At 33.9% G+C, this 24,320-nt stretch overlaps 1 protein-coding gene across 1 annotated transcript; it reads right to left on the reverse strand.

Moving 5' to 3' along the window:
- Positions 1-1,956: 1,956 nt before the first annotated feature.
- Positions 1,957-24,208, reverse strand: LOC144256910 (uncharacterized). The gene is made up of 4 exons (XM_077802719.1): positions 23,993-24,208; positions 11,658-11,784; positions 5,948-6,026; positions 1,957-2,989 (listed from the first exon to the last, which is right to left on the reverse strand). The coding sequence occupies exons 1-4, from the start codon at positions 24,206-24,208 to the stop codon at positions 1,957-1,959; spliced, it is 1,455 nt and encodes a 484-aa protein (XP_077658845.1).
- Positions 24,209-24,320: the final 112 nt, after the last annotated feature.

The raw sequence follows: 24,320 nt of genomic DNA on the forward strand, positions 1-24,320 counted from the left end.
ATAGACTCATCAGTGCAAATGCTTTTCATTTACACCATTTTTTAACCATTCTTTTTTTTTCAAATGTAACAAAATTATTGACTTAAAAATTGTGCATGGCTGTGGTTTTCTTTTAAGAGATAAAAGTGCAACTATGTTTCATCAGGTACTCTATGCGTGTTCTCTAAAACAGATGTCATGTATATGCCAGCAGACTCTCACATTGGTACAAAGACACACAGTGCTTCCCCTGGTCTGTCTAGTAAATGCTATAGTATGTTTAGGGGTGGGAAAAATGTAGTATGCTTGTTTCTCATTTGTGCAGACCTTCTGGAGGCTCAGGAGCTCAAAGTCATAAATGGAGGATCAGGGCCCTCAGGGGTCATGGACAGGCCTCCTGCTATTTGGTGCAAGCATTCACACCAACTACATGTATGGATTTAACCACAACATGCATTGAGTTTTGCTGTTCAATATCTTTGTTTTTCAGCCACCTGGTTTCAAACTTGTAAACTCTGCATTTGATGTAGAAAGCTAAGATGTATCATGTAGAACATTTTAAAAGACAGAATCTGATGTTTAAAGTGTGACAAAAATATATTTGAATGCTTTTTATGGATATGAAAACCTGAGTAAAATTTGTTGACTAACTACAGAGCAAAAGACATTGACTTCTAGATGCAGTGATGCATGCCTGCCATCCAAGTAGTGCAGGAGGCTGACACAGGAGAATAACAAGTTCAAATCCAGCCTTAGTAGTAAAATTGAGGCCCTAAGCAACTCAGTGAAATTGTGTCTCTAAATGAATACAAAAAAGGGACTGGTATGTGGTTTAGTGGTTAAGTGCCCCTAAATTCAATCCTCAGTATACCCCCAAAATAAAATAAGATAAATAAGACATTTACAACGGAACATGCTGTCCATCTGAGATTATGGGGGAAAACATTGATGTGATCTTAGACTTCAGGCATAAGACATTTTTATTAATAAGTTGGTTCAGTACAAAAGAGGCCTTTAAGTCCAGGGATAGCTTTGGGGAAAAAAAGATGAATTAAATTCAATTAATACAGAGAAACTGAGAAAAAATTGAGTGAACCTGGAGAGGTCCATAGAAGGAAAGAGGGCCAAGGATCCAAACATGCTTCCTGCTCATTTCCATGGGCTCCTGAGTAATGGCCAGTTTGGGCAAGGGTTGGGGTTTCATGGAGTCAGCGCTGTGGAGCTCTCTCTGGGCAATTGTAATTTTTCTTTCCAGTATGAAGTTTCTCGTGACCAATGAGGTGTGATCTTACAACAAATGACATTTACAGTATATAGATTTGTGAGAATTGTCTCAAGTATGAATGATCTGTTTCTTGTTAACACTTGAAGCATACTTAAAACTTTGCCAAATTCTTAAGATTTACATGGCTCTTATCCAGTATGTACATTTGGTGAACAACAATTCTTTTCCTAATAACATAGCTTTCCCACATTCTTTGCAGTAGTATGGTTCCTCCCTAGTATGAATTCTCTTGTGTTGAGAAATGTGTGATATTTGATAAAAAGTTCTGCTGTATTCTTTACACTTGTATGGAATTTCCCCAGTGTTAATTCTCTGGTGTCAAGTAAGGCATTATCTTTGATTAAAAGCTTTGCCACATTCTTTGCATTTGTAAGGCTTTTCTCCTGTATAAAGTATCTGGTGTTGAGTATAGTGAGATTTTGTATTAAAAGTTTTGCCACATTCTTTACATTTGTATAGCTTTTCTCCAGTATGAATTCTCTGGGGTTGACTAAGAAGAGATATTGCATTAAAAGCATTGACACATTCTTTACATTTGTATGGCTTTTCTTCAGTATGAATACTCTTGTATTGAGTAAGGGTTGATTTTTTACTAAAAGCTTTGCCACATTCTTTACATTTGTAGGGCTTTTCTCCTGTATGATGTCTCTGGTGTTGAGTAAGGGTTGATTTTTTATTAAATCTTTGCCACATTATTTACATTTGTATGGCTTTTCTCCAGTATGAATTCTCTGGTGTTTAGTAAGTTGTGATTTTCGATTAAAAGCTTTGCCACATTCTTTGCATTTGTATGGCTTTTCTCCTGTATGAAGTCTCTCATGTTGAGTAAGGTGTGGTTTTTGATTAAAAGCTTTGCCACATTCTTTACATTTGTATGGCTTTTCTCCAGTATGAAGTCTCTGGTGTTGAGTAAGGCTTGATTTTTTATTAAAAGCTTTGCCACATTCTTTACATTTGTATGGCTTTTCTCCTGTATGAATTCTCTGGTGTTGAGTAAGGGTTGACTTTTTATTAAAAGCTTTGCCACATTCTTTACATTTGTATGGCTTTTCTCCAGTATGATTTCTCTGGTGTTGAGTAAGGCATGAGTTTTGAGAGAAAGCTTTGCCACATTCTTTGCATTTGTACGGCTTTTCTCCAGTATGAATTCTCTGATGTTGAGTAAGGTGTGATTTCCGATTAAAAGCTTTTCCACATTCTTTACATTTGTATGGCTTTTCTCTAGTATAAATTTTCTGGTGTTCAGTAAGGTGTGATTTTTGATTAAAAGCTTTGTCACGCCTTTTACATTTCCAGATTTTCTCTCCAGTATGATTACTGTAGTGTTTTAAAAGGTTTGAGCAACACTTAAAGACATTTTCACGTTTCTTCAATTTGTAAGGTATATCTCCATTGTAAAGCCTATGGTTTTTAGTAATGGATGGAATTTGAGTAAAATATTTTATAGAATCTTTACTTATGGAGGATTTATCACTGCTCTGATAAACAATTGAGGACTCTTTAAATGTTTTTACATATTTTTTTAACTTGTAGGGCTTCCCACAAACATTAATTCTCTGGAGTTCAGAAATTCTTGTAGTTTTATTAAAAGTGCTTTCACATACTTTATATCTGTAATTTGTCTCTTGATTATGAAAGCTTGGATAAATAAGTTTTAGGCATGGATTAAAACCTTTTTCACATTTATCATTGTAAAGCTCTTTTAAATGATCACATGGGTGTTTTCTAGGATTTAAAAAAGAAGGAAATTTTAATGACTTTCACAAAATGTACATTTGTTTTACACCAAATCTAATAGACTGCTAATTACCTAGGGTAGAGATTGTCTATAGGTCCTGAAAGACTTATCATAAATATAGATGTCTCTCCAAGTATCTATATCTACTTTTAAATTAAGCAACACTAGGTAAGTACAAATACTCCCACATTCATTATAATTCCATAAATTGGCAAAAGGAGAAATTATTCATTTCATCATTTTTGTAAAGTAACAATCAGCCTACTAAAACTCAGAGATTTCTTCTTCTTTTCCTCCTCCTCCTTTTATCTTACTTACAGAAATATTTATGGATATTTACAAAATGGTGCATTTCAAATTATTCCAGTGACTGAAGCATGAAATAGACTACACAGAAAATTTTTCAATTTTTAGAGGAAGGGTAAAATTACAAAATGCTATGCAAATATATTTAAAAGCACACACAAGTCCTCAAATATGACTGCTATATGTGTTATTGTCTCTCTCCAGCTTAGTCAATGCCCCATATTCCTACAGTTCCACTTTGCCCCCAACACACTATTGTATGGTTTTTAAGTTGTGGGGAATCCTGCAGGCACTGGGACATAATCATGGCCCTGATGTGCAGGAGCATTTTCATTAAGGCAAAGAGCAAACTACATCTGAGCTGGGATGCTCAACTTTCCAGCAAAAATATCTATCAGTAAGGGTGTTGTTAAAATTCTTTCTATGTAACTAGCTCACTAAAATCAGTTAGAGAATACTTTTGAATTGTTGAAAAATAGTCCTTGAGATGCACAGATGAATAGTGCTAGGGCATTAGAAAACTCTAATGGCAAAAGGATTTAGTTCACTGTGGACATGTATAGGATCGAGGAAGTCACTGGATCTCACACTTGAAAAGTTTTTCCCATTTCACACACAACCACAGAATGCATAGATCTTTTGAGATATTCACTTGAAGTTTGGCCAAAATCCCTGTTGCTATGAAAGATGAAGCAGTGCATGACAGATGCAGCTGCTGAAAGATATCTATGAACTGTGCATGAAATTTTTTAAAAAAGCATGAAAGCCATTAGGGAAAAAAAGTATGGTATCTGAGGACTCCCAGTTAAAATACAGATGGTTTAAGACTATCCAGTACATGTTGTATACTTCCTAGTTTTGTCTAAATTTATCATGGCACTGGAGATGGTATCATCCATTGGAGCCACATAGCAACATAGCATCACAGATATAGGAGGGACTTGCCAGAATGCCAATCAACCTTTATGAAGAAAGACTCTTCCTGTTAGAATCTCATTCCTACCTCTATGTACACTCCCTTAAATGAAAAATGGAAAAATTATCTAGTCATTGTTTTTTAGATCCTATGTGGTCTAGAGAATCTACAATGTGATTTACCTCTTTTAACATAAGTTATGGCCCTGTCTCATATTCATTTACTATTTATTTCAGATATTCCTTTTTTTCAGGTGGCTCATCACTTTCCAAGAAGGAAATGACTCAGGTGGGATGCTTGAGGTCCCATGACATGGAATGATTACTCTAACTTATGAGCCATAAATAGATAGGTAACTACACAAAGACTGCTTCAAGTTAAACTAAAATTATAAATGAACATTTACAAGCACCCTTGACTCAAACCATCAAGTTTCAGGGAGAAGGGTCTACAAAAATGCTATTCTGAAACAGTAGACAGAATCATGGAATGACAAAGACATTATAGATCTTTGTTTCATAAAGGAAATTTTATGGTAAGCCATGCCCGATTCAAAGGTGGTCTTACCTCAGCAATGTGGCTGTCTTAATTGTCTTAAAAGTTTTACAATTAGAAGATTTAGTCCTTCATTGTTCTTCAGTAGCCCCACACTTTTCCTATTGCTTATGTCCCTGGCATATTTTCTGCCCCTCAGCATGAGCCCAGAAGAGTGACAGAACACCTACACTGTTCTCATAAGACCCTCATATCTCCTTTTGGGGTGTGATGCATTCCTGCAAGCCATTTGGGCTTTTGGATTTCTGAAATACTGTGCTAGAAATTCCTGAGGCTTTCCTTTGTTTCACCTGCTGTACATGACAGATGAGCTGTATGCTTATTTGATGTGTTTTAGAAGGACCTAACTGCTACTCTTTTCTTTTATTAATTCTTATTGCATTTAAAAAGCAATGCCTACCAAACCTTCACCTTAAACATATTTAATTACTCAATAGTTCTTTTCAACAGAAAGTTCTAGTGAGGCTTATTGTAGCATTTCCATTTCTCCTTAATCTAAGTATTTTTCTTGTCTCTAAGTAGAAACTCTATACATCTGTTTAAATAATGAGACAATTTGTCTATACTGTCTGGAAAATCACCTCTTTATTACTTCATAAAAAAGACAGGTTAGAATATTGCAATTTTGTATTAGTGATCTGTAGACTCTTATCTAATTTGCAATCACATAGAGATTATTAAAAGTTAAAACAAAACTGATTAATAAGCATTTTAAAAATGTTTATATTTTTTTTCACTAAAATACACATTTCTATTCTAATTTTATTTGTAAAGCTGAGTAAACTGGTTGAATCACTATTTTCCTAAATGTATTTTAAAGATTCAGCTTTATAATGGCCTGTAAACATTGAATATACATGTAGTTTGATATATGTTTCTGCATTTGAAAATACTGTGCATTGTAAGTAGTTTTACACAAAATACTGAGTAGAAAATATTTTACAATTAATGTACTTAAAAGTTTTATCCAAACAAAAAGTGACTGGCACAAGTTGAGGAGTCAGTCTTCTGAGATGTTGGTAATAATATAACCTGATGAATTTGTAATTTTCTGTGTAAATAACTTTTCATGATACTTTTGTCTTTATTAAAATTTTTCTGAACTTCCCTCTCTTTTAATTTCTATTTCTTGTTTAAAATTAAGTATTAACTGTCTTGGTATGCATACCTGCTCTTTTTCAAGTTTTGCAAAAAATGTTTTATTTCTTGTTCTTCTGAAAATTCTTGGTTTGGATTAGAAGTCATACCTGAAAAAAAATTTAAATAGTAAGTTATTCTACTTACAACACTATGGTGAATATACTCTTCTAATACACAAAACCTTATCAAGGTGGGGGGGAATACCCAAAAAACAGTAGGATTCAAGGCCATTAATAGTCAAGAAATATATAGAATTTACTACAATATGCTGACAAAAGCAGTGAGAACCTTGAAAATCATCTTACCAATTTATAGCACCACAGATGAAGACAACATTCAAACTGAGTGATGTTATTACAACCACAGCCCTTCACTCCAACATATTTAAACTTCATCTGTGACTCAAATGTTGCAGAGAATAAATTTCTTATTTAGTTATGTTTTTATCTTTTGGGGGAGTACTTCTTAGGATTAAACACAGTGGTATTCTATCCCTAAACTACATCCATAGACCTTTCTATGTTTATACTTTTTTTGAGACAGTTTATTTCAACAATGCTGAAATTTATTTCAAACCGGCTTTCCACTGCCTTACATTCTCAATTATATAAAATTACATTTATATATCATTGCACATGATGTGTTTTTGTTTACATTCTAACTTTGAAATATTTTACAAAATGACTATAATGATCTAGTTTAACAGATTTTTAAATAGAAAAATCCCAATGAAAATAATAGCTCACACAAAGAATATAATCAACTCAAACAAACAAACAATTGAGAGTTGGAAAATTGATGTTGTTAATTATCTAATCAATGCCCAATAACCACATGAAAGATATTTATTAAACTAAATAAAATGAAGATAATTAAAAAAAATTCAGAAAAGAAATCAACAGAAAAATTAGAAATTATATACTAGAAATGTTCTTTAAAAAAAGTCTCAGAATCAGGATACATTTTATGTGGTAGATTGCTTGCCTCACATGCAAAAGGCTGGCCTTGATTTTCATCACACCCCCTCCTCCCTGCCCACACACAAAGTCTCATAAATTAAAAATTTGAGGAAGAAAATATATCAATGTATAAAATTAATCAAAAGAAATAGGTAGTGCTGGACACAGTGGTGCATGACTTTAACTGGAGCATCTCAGGAGGCTAAGATAGGAGGATCACAAGTTCAAAGACAGACTCAGCAATGGTGAGGCACTAAGCACCTCAGTTAGACTCTGTCTCTAAATAAAATACAAAATAGGGCTGGTGATGTGATTCAATGGTTGAGTGCCCCTGAGTTCAGTTCCCTCTAAATAAGTAAATAAAAGACAAAAGTTAATCAATTTATAATCAAACTTTTAAAACTCGTCAAGAAAAATTGATATAAAAAGATATCAAAAGATATAAAAAGAGAAATTTTATTTACAAAGATTTTTTTTTATGATTAACAGTTGATTTCTTTGTAGAAGACTTCCAGAAAGGAATTGGGATACATAGGTAGGAATGTTAAAAGAAAAAGAAAATATGAACCTAGAATACTTTATCTACCAATACCATTATTTTGAATTGTGAAAATAAAATCCATCTTTCAAGATATGAAAATATTCAAAAATTGCTTTACTTCTTGACCTGCTGTAAAAGAAGTAATCAGTAGAATATTTCCAATAAAATAAATCTACACAACAGAAATCATATAAACTTTGAAAGCTTTTATGGAAAAGAAAAGTATATGCAAATATATATATATATATATTATACCTTCATTGTTGTACATAAAACATTCCATTCTATCGAATGTGGAAAACTAAAGCATACAAATTATCATAAATCTTTGTTAATTAGTATAAATTAGAAAAGCAGGTGTGACGTCAATAACAAATCATGGAAACACATGTAAACACTGATTGTTTTAGGTAGCCAAAATTAATTCAGATTAAAATGTAGTGCAAACTAAGTACTTTATTTTTTTCATTATTTTTTCTTTAGTTATACATGAGGGTAGAATGTATCATCACATATCATATATTTATAAAATATAACAAACTATTCTTTTGGTAAAGTATGTGAAATTAAATTAGTTGTATATTCATTTAAGAATATAAGAATGATATTTCCAAATTATTCTACTGTTTTTAAGCACTTAAATAATTCCAGTGTAATGAAAAAATCAACATCAAAGATAAAAAAGTAGAAAAAATATACCACCGTAAAAATGTATGAACTACAAATTAAGGCATATTTTAATAGTAAAAAAAAATATAAGAAATTAACAATACTTGAAAATTGTAGAAGTATGTTTTTTCTCATCAGTAATTTAAGTATCAATAAGCTATTTTGAAAAAAAACTAATCAAAACCCAATATGACTAACAAGATTAAACCTAAAACTGTGTTAACTATGTCAGATGTAAATTGACAAAAGGTATAAGGTCACAAAAAGACTAAAAACAAAAGGATAAAACAAATATTACATTCAAAATTATTGAAAATATTTATATAAATAAGAGACAAAGTAGAATTTTATATAAAGATAAATATGCAAATCCCTAGAATCAATCATAGTGAATATATTTGTAACTCAAATAATGTTTTTCATATACAGAAAGAAAACACAGACAAAATTCAACATCATAGAAAGCAACAAAGTAATAATACGAGACATCAATCCACAATTAATGCAAAGAATAAAAATAGCATTACATTGTTACCCTACGAATAAAAAAAAAACTTTCAAAAAAACATTAAAAGAAATATTCTCTATAGTCTATGGAATATTATTCCAAAGATATCAGGTTATAAGCACAAAACAAATGTTAACAGATATTACAATAATGATGTTGCATTCTAACATAACATAATAAGTTGGAAATCAAAAGCAAAAGTGATATTTAAAATTTATGAATATGAGTTTAAAGCCAAAATCAGCAAATAAGCAAGGCTCATAAGTAACTTATCTAGGCATTGTAACAAAAAGAAATATAAAAACAGCTGCCAGCCAGGTGTGATAACACACACTTGTAATTCAAGAAGTTTGGGAGTCTGAGACAGTGGGATTGTGAGTTCAAATCCAGCCTCATCAAAAGCAAGGTGCTAAGCAACTGAAGGAGACCATGTTTCTAAATTAAATACCAAATGGGGCTTGGGATGTAGCTCAGTGGGCAAGTGCCCCTAAGGTCAATCCCCAGTCCACTTCCCAAGAAAGGAGTGTAGATGTGGTTCAGATGTTAAACACATCTGCTACAGGAAAAAAAAAGCCTATAGCACCCAAAGAAATCTTTGAAGTCCATGTAACACCAATCAAAAAAATCAATATTATTTTTGCATGTTGAAAATAAGTTATTTGAACAATTCTATGGAATATACTGGGTGCATACATAACTACACATATTAATTTTTTAAAAAATGCTTTCTTATATAAATATACTAAAAGTTACAATATTTTATACATTTATGTTAACTTGAGGTTAAATGAGGAAGACATGAGTAATAAAACTGAAAGCATGTCAATTAGCCATCAACTTGATTGTCAAATCAAAATATATTTACAGATCTATTCTCATTAAAACAACATTCAATAGAGATCAATGTGACAAGCCAATTAAATTACAATTCACATGACTACATGAAGGCAATTTGGAATGAAATATGAAATTTTAAAACTTTACAAAGATATGAAATTATATAATATCTACAATGATCAACTTTTAAGATAGTATATTAAGTGAAATAGTAATTCACATACACAAAAAGATACCAGGTAATCTATGTATGAAAGATATCTACTGTAGCCAAATATAGAGACCAAAAATAAGGGCATCATGGATGAAAAGGTGAGAAAAAGGATCACTTGTTTGGAGGAAAAATGAACTTAGTTTATATGTGATACATAATTTCTAGAAACAAAATCTTAAAAAACAATTTAAATGAGCACTACTGACCAGTAAATTCAAAATATATAAGACTGTAAGTTCAGGAAAGTTACACAGTTACAGTTTTGATCACAATTAAAAATCTGACAAATACATAAAAGATAAACAGAATTGGAAACATCTCTATAGTACCTTTAAAATGATAGATTCTTACTCCTAGACTAAAGAACAGATTCATATATAGAGAGATAATGAATATGCCATTCATCATCAGCCACTTAACAAGAGTCTATTGTAAACTAAAAGTCTAAAAGGGGTGATGATGTAGCTCAATATTATAAGAACCTTTGAGTTCAATCAGCAGTATGATGGTGTTTGTGTGTGTGTGTGTGTGTGTGTGCACTCGTGCGCACGTGCGCATGCACGTAGATACATTATATGATTAAGCACAAGAACTGAGTACAAACAATCAAGGTACTATATAAAAATTATATATAAAAAGGAGTAATATATATATATATACATGTAAGTAAAAGCATAGAAAACTTGATTGAAAATTGGCCCATGGTTCATGTGTAGTTTAACTTCAACTAATGTTTTCCTAAAGTGACAAATCATGATAATTTCTATTCAATTATAACATACAGATATAGAAATAAAAACAATATCACTGATATGAGAAATCCTAATGAACAACACTGAAGCTCTCTACAGAGTGAAACTAAAAAAAAAAAAAAAAAAAAAAAACCACAATCATTAGAAAAATGTAACCCACAAAATTCTGGACACATGTATTACAATAGAAATATTTCTTTTAATTTTTTTGTAGTGATAGGTGGACAGAATGTATTTATTATATCTGTTTACTTTTATGTAGTGTTAAGGATCAAACACAGTAGTTCACATATGTGAGGAAAGCCCTCTGCCAATAAACTACAGCCCCAGCTCTGAAAATTCTTCTTTAAACCATATTGATCAGCAATACTTACATAATCACTAGGATCAGGTATTATGAAATATTTCTATTCATTACATGGAGGAAAAATTTCACAAAATATCCAATATAAGCATTCATATAAAGCTCTGTGAGAAAATTTTGAATGAATAAATATTTAATTTGCATTAAAGGATCTCTCCTATAATAGTAATATATTACAATGGTTTTATATAGAAATACTTGGAAATGAGAGAAATTTCTAGGGATCCCCCAAATACCAATAAATGTCAGGTTGTAAGTATCCTCACAGGCATTGTGGAATACTCTGTAGGGATTCTGATTGTGGAAATATTGAGAGAAGCATTCCTCTGGCGAGCAAACTCCCAGGGGTAAGAGGCACTCTGTTTCCCACCCTTAGAATGCCCTGCAATTTCCCCAGGAACTACTAAAATAATAAAATACATGTGCAAATGTCAAGCTGCTATGGCAATTCCCTGCTTGAAAAGGCTCTGTAATGGAGTATTATCAGCCTAAAACATGATCTCTGGCACACAGCTCCTGGGAATAAAGGAACTCTCTTTATAGATAAGCACAAGGTTTCACTGAGCTTCAACCTGTCCACATAACAGTAAGTTTATACAATGGACTTTCTTGAGAGGTACACAAGACTCCTAACATTAGGAGTTAGTATATAACTGAGGAATAAGCTGCATAATGTTGCTAAGTTTCTAACCTGCCTAGAAATAAAGTGAACAATATATAGAAGTGATGCCAATGACCTAAATTAACCTATTGACATCAATAAAGATTGGCAGCTTTGCCTCCTTGTCATTATGACACCTTTCCTGCCTCTTGTCTCTGGCAGAAGGTACTGTATAAATTAAAAAATTAAATATTGTTTTTTAATTAGAAGTTTTGAATGAAATTTAGGCTCACCAATAAAGAGTAGGTTTCTACAGATCTCTAACATCACATCTTCATATAAAGTCTGCTGAGAAGGGTCCAGGCATTTCCATTCCTCTTCCGAAAAATCAATGACTACATTCCTTAATGTCAATGGCTCCTGAAATAAAAATGAGTAAATACATATCACATAAATCATATGATTAATGACATAGTATTTAATTTCATACAAATTTTAATGAGAATTAAAAGAGGTGGCTTTCACATATGGTAGTGAGGTCAACCATTCAATAAGATACATTTTTGTAGTGCTGGGGATTGAACCCAAGGCCTTGTGCATGAAAGGCAAGCACTCTACCAACTGAGCTATATCCCCAACATGAAGAATTCATTATAAGCAGTAAAATTGGTGGATTGTTTTGGTATAATGAAACCCAGGGAGACGCACATGTGAAACAAAACACTGAAGCAATAAAGTGCGAAAATATCCAACATAATTCCAAAGAATAAATAATAGTTGCAATTAGTTATTGAATATCCAAAAGAAGCACAACCAAACAAAGCAATGATACTTGAGACATGCATAGCAAAATTATAAGTAATAACTATACTCATACAACAGTGGTCATCACAGTGTGTAGAAGACATAAGAGATCACTAAAGACACACCAAACTTTCAACAGTCCACATATTTATTTGAATGGTTATCTCCAAAGTTGTCTATCTTCTCATTATTTAAATATACCATAAATTTATACTCTATTTAAAAAATTACTTTTCCTTCTGCAGACCACAACATCACAATTCACTTCTAAAACAAAAGAATAAAATTTTTCACTATCAAACTATTACAAAACTCTTAGGTACTTGGTTCAAAATGAATTACATGGCACAAAGTTATAACAAAATTAAAAATAAAAAAGCAAATTAAGTGAATAGACTGTTAATCTCTCAGTTCATAAGGAAACTGACACTTCAGATTTAACATTCCCAAATTTGTAAAACCATTCTCACTGTGAAACTGTATCCTCAATTGGCTCATTTCAAAGAAGAAAGTGGGAGAATACTAAGCAGTTAAGAAAAAAATTCTGAAAGGTTCTGGCACCCTAAACCCTCTCTGACAGCATGGAAATACTCCTTTTTCCAAGGTCTCAATTATCACTAGTGAACCAATACATATATGAAGTTTGTTTAACATTCTGATCTCTGATGTCTTTATTCTGAAACAGCATTTTTTTAAAAAATAGAGTTTTAATCCAGGGGCACTCTACCCCTGAAATGCATTTCAAGAAGTTTTGAGTTTTTAAAATTGTGATACATGGGTTTACAAATTTGCTTAGGATTTCTAAATTAATGACTCTGGACTTAAATTTACTTTCTTGCTACCTCATTTTTTCTACATCACTATGATTACAGGTTTGTACCACCACTTCTGACTCTGCAACCACTTTTGATACCAACTGTGCAAACTTGCACAACAACCAATATTTCAACAACTAGTAGTCAATAATTCTTATACCATCTAGTACAGATCTCACATGTTTGGTGTTCACTACTATCAAATTTTAGTAACTGAAGTGCCAGTTTCAAGCCCCAGAATAGAAAAATATTTATATTTATGATTCACTTCCTATAAATTAGGGGTCTCTACATCTACTCACTCAAGTTACTTATTCTGATATAAAAGAACACACTTATGTATACCAGCATATTATAAATTATATAAATATGAAACTTGAGAAATGAAACCTTGCATAGAACATAAAAAACATCAGAGGAAAATGGGACACTTATATAGCACATATTAGGAAATAACTGGTTGAATTACCTCTAATTTTTATGTTCTGCTACAGAAGAGCCCCCTTCCCAATATGGTTTAGAAGATCTTCACTGTTGTAAATTTGCTGATTCAGATACTCATTTTGAATATTCTCATTGTTTTTTATAAAAAATATTTAATTGAACACATTTACATTAAGGGGTAAGAACAAAATATTTGTTAAAAAAACAGGTTAGTATTCTCTAGGTAATTTCCTTTATGTGAAACCCTTAGAATATTGAGCCATCTCATGTCAGCCCAAACCAACATACACACAATTTTCTTAAAATTCCTAAGTATTCTTCTTCCCTTACCCCTCACTTCCTCTTGTATGTAATTTTATATAACCCTGAGGATCACCTTCCCTTTCCCTGCAATTTCCCTTCTTCAGCAATCTGTATACGGGGTAAAAATGGAAGTTCATAACCCTTCTGAATCAAATTGTGAAACATGATATATCAAGTAAGATGTAATGTTTTGAACGACCAACAATAAAAAAAAAATTCCTAAGTATTCACTGGCTTCAGGGTAAAGGATCCTTCATTTGGAATTTTGATTATTATTATTATTTTTTTGTTACAGGGGTATACTAAAACTAAGATATATTCTAGGCCTTTATTTTTTTTTTTTTGAGACTGTCTCTCACTAAGTTGCTACACTAAGTTTCAACTTTGATCTTTCTTCCTCAACCTCCAGGTTGTTGTGATTACTGGCATGTCCTAATATGCCCCAAAAGATATGAATGTTCCAACTTCCTTTGGTCCATTTTCTTTTCACCTTATTTATTTGCTATTTTTTCTAAAAAAGAAACCCTTGACAGCCTAAGATTTTGTGTGCATCCATATTTTATGTTTGATGAATTTGAAGTATTGCAATTTAGATTTAGAAAAACAAAAGCTGCTAATAAACCTATCTCTGAATTTTTCTAATCTGAAATTCTAGAACTAGCTACACAGCAAGAAAAAAGTTATAGCCACAGATACAATAAAGATCTTAGTTAACCTTCAATGATGTTCTTTTACAGACTCAGAAAATTACATTAGTTTGAATACAATTTTATTTGATATTGGCCTCTATCTTTTCTCTTTGGAAACTTTTTGAAATCTTTCAAATATTAGTGATAAATTGCATTTTATAGGTAATAAAAATGTTAGACTAAGTGAGACATGCTCAATCCACCATCCTATTTACTTAAATATTTAGTTACAACCCCAAACTTGAGGCATTACATTATGTCTTTCAATAAGCATATAGTGAGTTTTTCCTTAAAGACGTCTGCACAAACACACTAGGATATTTTTTTCTAAATCCTTGCTACAGCATATTCTCCTTTCAAATTCTGTGCCCTTATAATCAATCTTCCTTACATGAGTAGGACAAAATCATATTTGCCTTTCTCTTCAGTTACCAAATGAACAGATCTGAGCAGTAATGCGTTCCTGGGGAGCTTAACCTAACATTTGGGGAATATAATATTGATATTCCAATATCTGATCTATTAAGATGAAATGTATAAAGGATATTCTTGTAATCTCTAGTGTATCTAGAGTATCCAGCTAGTCCAACAAGGTGCTCCATTCCCTGGCCACAAGCTGCTGTGTAGGAAGAGAGGATCACACACAGGTTGGCATTCTCTAAGTAATTCAACAAACATAGAAAGTGTGGGCACCTTGGGTCAGCTTCATGTAATTGTTACCTCATAGCCACTCAAAGACATGGCAGATACTGAAGAGACATCACACTCCAAGGTTTCTTAATGGGGCCCTCAACTTGTATATGCTTATGAAAGATAAACAAAAGTTCAAAGATTTCTTAATAGCAAGGGTAAAACTCATCAGTGCCTACACACTGAGCAACATTCACCTCCCCTTTATATTTTTTATTCTCAATATATTGATCCCCTTGTCTTCAGCCTATTAAAAAGCTGAGATTATGAACATGCATCTTCACACCTGGCATTAGGTATAAATAATTTTTAAAGAGTTTCATGTTAAAACCACATGTTCCTCTCATGTAAAAGTACAACCAAACACATACACACACACACACACACACACACACACACACACACTTTTTAAAATTCTATACAAAACTAAGAGAAAAAGATGACTTAAAATTCCATATAATTTGAAATGTTCTGGGAACAATACTTCATTATATACTGAATTAGCAGAGAAAATATGGCATTTAGGAAAATCATGCTTACCTACATTGGAAGATGCACTTTAAAAAGTGGGTGCCACCTGATATGGAAAGAGAAACTGAAAACCCCTTGGACCACAGCTACTCTCAAATATGAATTATTTATATGAGTCAAAAATCTCATGTCCTGATCCCGTATATAACAACTACTCTGAAGGGGTGTCATAAGAAAGTACAGAGCTGGTTTCAGGCCAGACAGAGGTCACCAATCTGGCACAGGACAAAAAGTAGAATTCTGACTGTAAACCCCATTCTTAGGGCCAGACATGGCAGGATATTGAGCTCTATCAAATTTAGACTAGGCTGAAAAGATTACAAATGTGACCTCAGGAAAGTGCAGGTTCTCACAATTAGTTATAACTACTTTTACTCAGCCCATTCTTTTTAATTGTATAATGTCCAGCCCTGCAGACTTCTTATTTTTCAAATAATCTAGACCTTGAAAGTCAGAGGGAAAGGGCCTGTGACAGAGCCACACAGGCATCCAAAAACCCAGAGATGGTTAAAGAGATTTGCCTGAGACAGAGATGAATTGTCTCCCAGATTTTGAAGCCTAACCTCTATTCTTAGGGTTTTTTTCTGATTCAATAATTATCATCTCAATCATTTTTTTATTTTATACTTTTTACCTGAATAGAAAAAATTCCATGCTTAGACCCCTGTACTTCTGAGTGTAGGTGAATAATTTCAATTCAGGCTGTAAGACCCCAAAATAACAAAATGTTAAATACATTCTTTCTCAGAGCTTTCTAAGTGCAAGAATACCTGGCCATAAAAGGGGACATAAGTATTTAATGTTGAATCTAATTTTATATCAATTATCAGTGACAATAATGCCAATGACACATTCACAAATGCAAATAATAGAGTGAGAATTACTTTACATTTTTGGATTTCATAACCTTCATACTCTGGCTAAATAAGGCTTTTTGTTTGTTTGTTTTGTTCCAGAGATAGACCTTAGGGATGCATTACTGAGGAACATCTCCAGTTGTTTTCAATTTTTTTTTTTTTTTGCCAGAATCTCACTAAATCTTTGAGCCTTTCCCTAAGCTTGTGATTAACTTTCTTTAGTATCCTGACACCAGCATTACAGGTATGCAACAAGACACCCAGCTCATGTTTAGAAATTTTGAAGCAATTAGATTTTAGAAATAGTAAACAATCTTCTACAGCATCATAGTTGGAAGAAATAAAATGATAAATATATGTGTAATTGAACTTTTAGTGTTTGGAAGGAAAACAAACAAAATAAATAATTATAAGTGTATAAATTTCTATAAATTCTTAAAACTTTTAAGTTATCACAAATAATTGGTACTTTATAATAATTTAAGTTAAAATATTATTAGACATTACAGTATATAATAAAATTATGATTATAATTTCTAAGTAAATTTTTATATTTTTAACCCAATATATCCATAATATATCCATAATCCCAGATGATGGGATTTACAAAGACAAAAAAAGGAAGAATTCAAGACACTGTATTATCAAAGCACAATACCAGTACATTTGCATATTCTCTCTCTTCTACTTGGTGCAATATAATAGCCATTTTCAAATTCACATATTGGCAAAGAGACACTACCTCTTGTTAAGGACAGCTATAAAAGGGTATTGCCAATTGCTCGGATACAGGGAAGGATATGGAACTGGAGATATTTTTTGCATTTTATGCTTTTTTTCTTTTCTTTCAGAGAACATTTTTTTTATGTTTATTCTAAACTAATAAAACATTACAATGACACAGGTACTAAAAGGCTATTCAGGGTTTAAACTCAGAATCACAACTGACTGCCTCAAGAATTCAGATTTGCCCCAGTTCACAATAATCATGAAACTTTTCTAGGGCTCTTGATATAGTTCAGTTGAATTCAAAAGGCCCTGGGTTGAATTCCCAGCACCAAAAAAAAAAATCATAAAATATTTTCTAGTAATTAAGAAATTGAAGAATTACACCTCTGCTATAGAAGCATAATTTTTTTAGGCTTCATATCCTTTAATATTTTTTTTCCTATTCAAACACTTTTAAGAATATTCAAGTTTGTGTGTGTGTGTGTGTGTGTGTGTTTGTGTGTTTAATAGGGAATAATTTGTGTAAATCAATTTGGACTATGTTTTGAAAATAAACCTAATTATTCATTTTTATTTTCCATCATGAGATAATAGTGAAAATGTGCATAACACACAGTGTATCTTCAACTTAGTTTACCTTTTTTTCTTGGTGTTCATAGTCTACTCATGATTTTTAATCTAGACTAACCCTAGACATTATTTTTATGAAAGAGTTTCTTAATATGAAAGCAAGAGAACAAGATAGGTCTACTGAAAAACATATTTCCTCCACAAAGAGTTTGACTAAACACCTGAGGATATAAAAAAATATATATATTCTTTTATTTTTTTTCAACTTGGCAAATCTATTCTCTATATACCCCACATGAAAGGCTGAAGTAGACAACTCCACACAACACACAAGGAAAACACACAGAGCTAATGTGTTTTCAACTATGAACCAATAATTCGTAGTTCTGGCTAAAGTATACAGTCACCTGAAGGGCTCCTTAATTTCCAAAAATAAAAATAAATAAATATTGCATTAAAACAATGTAATCCATATCCTTGGAGAGAAATCCAGGCATTCGTGTCTTTGAAAGATACGAAATAAATTACTATGTGTAGTAAAACTAAAAACTACTACTTCAAATTAACATCTTTTGATGAATGAGTTTCAAAGACATATAAGATATGTGCTCATGAGTTTGGCCACACAATTTCTCAGTACTTTTTGTTTGTGTGTTTTCTTTTAGCTATGAAATATACTTGTGATAACCAACTAACAATTTGAAAATCTTACTTTTGAATCAAAGTTCTGGAGATTATTGTTGATAAGTGCTTAGTGTTATACCATTATGTTTGGAGTGAGTGAGCACATTATGGCAGAAGCCCATGGCATACAGAAGCACCAGGTGTCAACAATTCCTTTGAAGTATATACTCTACAATGAACTAAACAATTCTAAATATGATTTATTTTTGTAAAGTTTCCACTAAATAAAACACCCTTGGGAATAAACCTTAAATACGGGGACTATTATGGGGAAGTTATCTAAGCCAGAGCACCTGTATTGTGTTATTGATATCCTCTACATACAATGATCATTAATAGTCATTTTGCCAATTCAACTCAGTTAAAAAATACTGGGAATACATCAGGCACAGGACATAGTTCGAAGTGCTTGATTATGAACCACATCATTTTATCAAATAATTTAATTGAAGAGAATTATTATTATTTTTTATTGGTTGTTCAAAACATTACAAAGCTCTTGACATATCATGTTTCATACATTAGATTCAAGTTGGTTATGAACTCCCAATTTTACCCCAAATACAGATTGCAGAATCACATCTGTAACACACCCACATTTTTACATAATGCCCTATTAGTAACTGTTGTATCCTGCTACCTTTCCTATCCTCTACTATCCCCCTCCCCTCCCCTCCCATCTTCTCTCTCTACCCCATCTACTGTATTTCATTTCTCTCCTTGTTTATTTACCCGTTCCCCTCGCAACCTCTTATGTGTGATTTTGTATAACAATGAGGGTCTCCCTCCATTACCATGCAATTTCCCTTTTCTCTCCCTTTCCCTCCCACCTAGTGTATCTGTTTAATGTTGATCTTTTCTTCCTGCTCTTCCTCCCTGCTCTGTTCTTCCTTGTTCTCATTATATCAAAGAAGACATTTGGTATTTGTTTTTTAGGGATTGGCTAGCTTCACTAAGCATAATCTGCTCTAGTGCCATCCATTTCCCTGCAAAATCCATGATTTTGTCATTTTTTAGTGCTGTGTAATATTCCATTGTGTATAAATGCCACATTCTTTTTATCCATTCATCTATTGAAGGGCATCTGGGTTGGTTCCACAGTCTAGCAATTGTGAATTGTGCCGCTATGAACATCGATGTGGCAGTATCCCTGTAGTAAGCTCTTTTAAGGTCTTCAGGGAATAGTCCAAGAAGGGCAATAGCTGGGTCAAATGGTGGTTCCATTCCCAGCTTTCCCAGGAATCTCCATACTGCTTTCCAAATTGGCTGCACTAGTTCGCAGTCCCACCAGCAATGTACAAGAGTAACCTTTTCCCCACATCCTCGCCAGGACTTGTTGTTGTTTGACTTCATAATGGCTGCCAATCTTACTGGAGTGAGATGGTATCTTAGGGTGGTTTCGATTTGCATTTCTCTGACTGCTAGAGATGGTGAGCATTTTTTCATGTACTTGTTGATTGATTGTATATCCTCCTCTGAGAAGTGTCTCTTCAGGTCTTTGGCCCATTTGTTGATCGGGATATTTGTTTTCTTATTGTTTAATTTTTTGAGTTCTTTGTATACTCTGGATATTAGGGCTCTATCTGAAGTGTGAGGAGTAAAAATTTGTTCCCATGATGTAGGCTCCCTATTTACCTCTCTTATCGTTTCTCTTGCTGAGAAAAAACTTTTCAGTTTAAGTAAGTCCCATTTATTGATTCTTGTTACTAACTCTTGTGCTATGGGTGTCCTGTTAAGGAATTTGGAACCTGACCCCACAATATGTAGATCGGAGCCAACTTTTTCTTCTATCAGACGCAGAGTCTCTGATTTGATATCTAGCTCCTTGATCCACTTTGAGTTAACTTTTGTGCATGGCGAGAGGAGGGGATTCAGATTCATTTTGTTGCAAATGGATTTCCAGTTTTCCCAGCACCATTTGTTGAAGATGCTATCCTTCCTCCATTGCATGCTTTTAGCCCCTTTATCAAATGATAGTTGTAACTTTGTGGATTAGTCTCTGTGTCCTCTATTCTGTACCATTGGTCCACCCGCCTGTTTTGGTACCAGTACCATGCTGTCTTTGTTACTATTGCTCTGAAATATAGTTTGAAATCTGGTATCGCTATACCGCCTGATTCACGCGTCCTGCTTAGAATTGCTTTTGCTATTCTGGGTCTTTTATTTTTCCATATGAATTTCATGATAGCTTTATCTATTTCTAGAAGAAATGCCATTGGGATTTTGATAGGGATTGCATTAAACCTATAGAGAACTTTTGGTAATATCACCATTTTGATGATGTTAGTTCTGCCTATCCATGAATAGGGTATATTTTTCCATCTTCTAAGATCTTCTTCTACTTCTCTCTTTAGGGTTTTATAGTTTTCATTGTATAGATCTTTCACCTCTTTTGTTAGGTTGATTCCCAAGTATTTTATTTTTTTTGAGGATATTGTGAATGGAGTGTTTTTCCTCATTTCCATTTCAGAAGTTTTGTCAGTGATATACAGAAATGCCTTTGATTTATGCGTGTTAATTTTATATCCTGCCACTTTGCTGAATTCATTTATTAGTTCTAATAGTTTTTTTGTAGACCCTTTTGGTTCTTCTAGGTATAGAATCATGTCATCCACAAATAGTGATAATTTAAGTTCTTCTTTTCCTATTTTTATGCCTTTAATTTCTTTCATCTGTCTAATTGCTCTGGCCAGTGTTTCGAGAACTATATTGAATAGAAGTGGTGATAGAGGGCATCCCTGTCTTGTTCCAGATTTTAGGGGGAATGCCTTCAATTTTTGTCCATTGAGAGTGATGCTAGCCTGAGGCTTGGCATAAATAGCTTTTACAATGTCAAGGTAAGTTCCTGTTATCCCTAGTTTTTCTAGTTTTGTTTTGAACATAAAGGGATGCTGTACTTTGTCAAATGCTTTTTCTGTATCTATTGAGATGATCATATGGTTCTTATCTTTAAGTCTATTGATGTGGTGAATAACATTTATTGATTTCCGTATATTGAGCCATCCTTGCATCCCAGGGATGAATCCTACTTGATCATGGTGTACAATTTTTTTGATGTGCCTTTGTATCCGATTCGCCAGAATTTTATTGAGGATTTTTGCATGTAGGTTCATCAGAGATATTGGTCTGTAGTTTTCTTTCTTTGAGGTGTCTTTGTCTGGTTTTGGAATCAGGGTGATGTTAGCCTCATAGAATGAATTTGGCAGAGCTCCCTCTTTTTCTATTTCCTGAAATAACTTGAAAAGTATTGGTATTAATTCTTCTTTAAAGGTTTTGTAAAACTCTGCTGTATACCCATCCGGTCCTGGGCTTTTCTTGGTTGGAAGTCTTTTGATTGCTTCTTCTATTTCATCTATTGATATTGGTCTGTTTAAGTTGTGGGTATCCTCCTGACTCAGTCTGGGCAAATCATATGACTTAAGGAATTTATCGATGTCTTCACTACCCTCTATTTTATTGGAATATAGGTTTTCAAAATAATTTCTAATTGTCTTCTGTATTTCTGTAGTGTCTGTTGTAATATTGCCTTTTTCAACCCGTATGTTAGTAATTTGAGTTCTCTCTATTCTTCTCTTCATTAGCATGGCTAGGGGTCTGTCGATCTTATTTATTTTTTCAAAGAACCAACTTTTAGTTTTGTTAATTTTTTCAATAGTTTCTTTTGTTTCAATTTCGTTGATTTCCGCTCTGATTTTCATTATTTCTTGCCTTCTGCTACATTTGCTGTTGTTTTGCTCTTCCTGTTCTAGTCTTTGAGATGGAGTGTGAGCTCATTTATTTGTTGGTTTTTCCTTTTTTTTCAGGTATGACCTCCAGGTGATGAATTTCCCTCTTAAAACTGCTTTCATTGTGTCCCATAGATTCCGATATGTTGTGTCTGTATTTTCATTTATCTCTAATAACTTTTTGATTTCCTCCTTTATGTCTTCTGTAACCCATTGATCATTCAGTAACATATTGTTCATTTTCCATGTGATGTAGGATTTTTCCTTCCTTCTTTTATCATTGATTTCCATTTTCATTGCATTATGATCAGATAAGATGCATGGTATTATCTCTACTCCTTTATATTGTTTGTACTCCTTTTCTTCCTTGCTTTTGTATGCTCATGTTACTTCTTGTTCTGTTTGACTGTTGAGTTACTGTTTACTCTTATAGATTTATTTGATGCTTGGGAGGAGAGATATTAGAAGGGAAGGGAAGAAGTCACTAAAGAGGATAAGTGTAAGCAGGTAGAATTCAGGAAAGGGGAAGTAAGAAAATTGAAAAGAAATGAAAAGACAGAAGAAAAAAGTGAAAAGAAAGAAAAAATGAAAAAATAAAAATTTAAAACAAAAAACAACAACCAAAAAAAAATTATAGTGATAATAAAAAATGGAAATTAAAGTTTAAAAAATAATAGTAACCATAATAGAATAAAAAGAATTAAAAAAATCGAAACCCTTAATAAGAAAGTTAAAGAACAACAACTACATCAACAACAAAAAGTAAAAATAAAATTTTAAAAAAGTACTAATAATAATCATTAAAAAAAATAATAATAATAAATGCAGTCATAGAGCTCAATTAACTTCTCTTCCAGTAGGTGGAGCTATGCCCACTGGGCCAGGCTTCTCTTCTTGATAGGTGGGAACCAATCACTGTGTCTCAGCTTTTCTTCCCAGACTGTGCGGGTCTCCAATCCTGAGTGCCTAGGGCCTTCTCTTGTGGTTCCTCAATCCAGGCCCCGCTCACCTGTGACACTTACCACAATACTGGCTACACGCTGGGTCTGCTGCTCCTGGGAGCTCTGTTTTCATGGATGCCTGGCCACACCCTTTTTGTTTGCCTCCCTCAGACCCTAAGTTTGTATGGCTTGGGGCTGAGGGCCCCCAGCGAACTTGTTTGCTCTCAGGTAGCAACTCCCCTGGTAGCTGGTGCAAGGGACCTGTGTTGTCAGCACTGGTGGAAGCAATAGCCGGGAGTTCTGCTCTGCAGGTCCCACGTCCCTCCTGATTCCCTGGGTCCGGCTATGGTGCTCAGTTGGCTTTTACCTCTGTGAGTTCAGGTGGGCCGACTAGTTATTTCAGTGGGATCGTTAGTGCTGAGACATGAGAAGCAGGCGACCCAGAGCTTGAATGCAGCTGATTCGTGCTCAGTGTGTGTTTTCTGAGGGGCCCAGGCTGTACGCCCTAGCTCCACGTCAGCTCAGCTTTGCCTAGTGATCCTGAGCAAGCAGGCTTTAGATAATTTACAGCTCCTTATGTCAGCGCAATTGAAGAGGTCAGAGACTTGATCTTTCCACGCCTGCCACCATGTTAGACCATCTCAATGATATTCATGTTACCCTTACAGTTTCCTGGCATAAGCAAGATCTTGGGATTATACAAAATGCTGCTTCTGTTTCCAGTCCAGTTTTCTAGACCTGAAACCCTGCTGCCGTCACCTCCACCTCTGGGCCGCGCTGGGGCGCCGTGCTTGTCTGCGGCCTCAGCAGCGCCGCCGGGACCTCTGTCGCTCCTCAGCTAGGTGCCTGGCTCCCAGGGTCCAAGCGGCTGCCGCCGCGGCTCTCCAGCCCCCACCTCCGGAGCGCAGGTCCCCTCGCAGGGGAATGCCGAACGACCCCAGAACAGGCTCTGCCCAAAGGTGTAGCAGGGAACAAGCGACCATGGCGCTCGAGGTCGTGGGCCCGCCTTCGGAGGATAGGACTTGGCCCAGTTCCAGTCTCTAGGTGCGGCAGCTGGACCATGTAGACAGAGCCATTAAGAACAGCATGTAGAAAGCAAATGGCGGCTCCCGCGGAGTGGATTTTCGGCCCTGAAACCACAGCCCAGCCAACAATCCCAATCCACTAACTCTCC

This window comes from Urocitellus parryii, chromosome 1 (assembly GCF_045843805.1).
Source record: "Urocitellus parryii isolate mUroPar1 chromosome 1, mUroPar1.hap1, whole genome shotgun sequence".
NCBI lineage: Eukaryota > Metazoa > Chordata > Mammalia > Rodentia > Sciuridae > Urocitellus > Urocitellus parryii.